This window comes from Plasmodium gaboni, assembly GCF_001602025.1.
Source record: "Plasmodium gaboni strain SY75 chromosome Unknown, whole genome shotgun sequence".
Classification (NCBI taxonomy): Eukaryota; Apicomplexa; class Aconoidasida; order Haemosporida; family Plasmodiidae; genus Plasmodium; species Plasmodium gaboni.
The window spans coordinates 1-339 of NW_017385580.1; the positions used below are offsets into that span (position 1 = coordinate 1).

The 339-nt window shown below is 31.0% G+C and overlaps 1 protein-coding gene across 1 annotated transcript; it reads right to left on the bottom strand.

Annotated features, from left to right (window-relative positions):
* On the bottom strand, positions 1–339 carry PGSY75_0042900 (putative EMP1-like protein; the record flags this gene model as incomplete). The annotated part of the gene is made up of 1 exon (XM_018783545.1): positions 1–339. A coding segment is annotated over one exon (339 nt), but the record flags the coding sequence as incomplete, so codon positions are not given.

The following is a 339-nucleotide window of genomic DNA, read 5'->3' on the forward strand; positions in this document are numbered from 1 at the left end:
TTCTTCTCGTCTAGTACAGAAATTTTGAGACCATTCAGTAAACCAGCGAAGAAATTGAGGCGTAGTATCATCAGGTAAGTTACAATCTTCTTTTGTAATTGAATGTCCAGGCTTTTTGTACCCACATAACATAACATGCCATACTTTAGTTTTATTTTTATTCCACCACTCTTGACCTTTTTTTTTTATTTCGTCATCTTTTACCTCATAATAAAGGCCATACTTGTTATTTTGGTTATTTTCATTTTTCCATATCTTCTGGAATATTTTTTTAACATTTTGTGTACGAAGATCTTCTAACAAATCATCTCCTTTCACAATATTTCCTATATCAGCAAA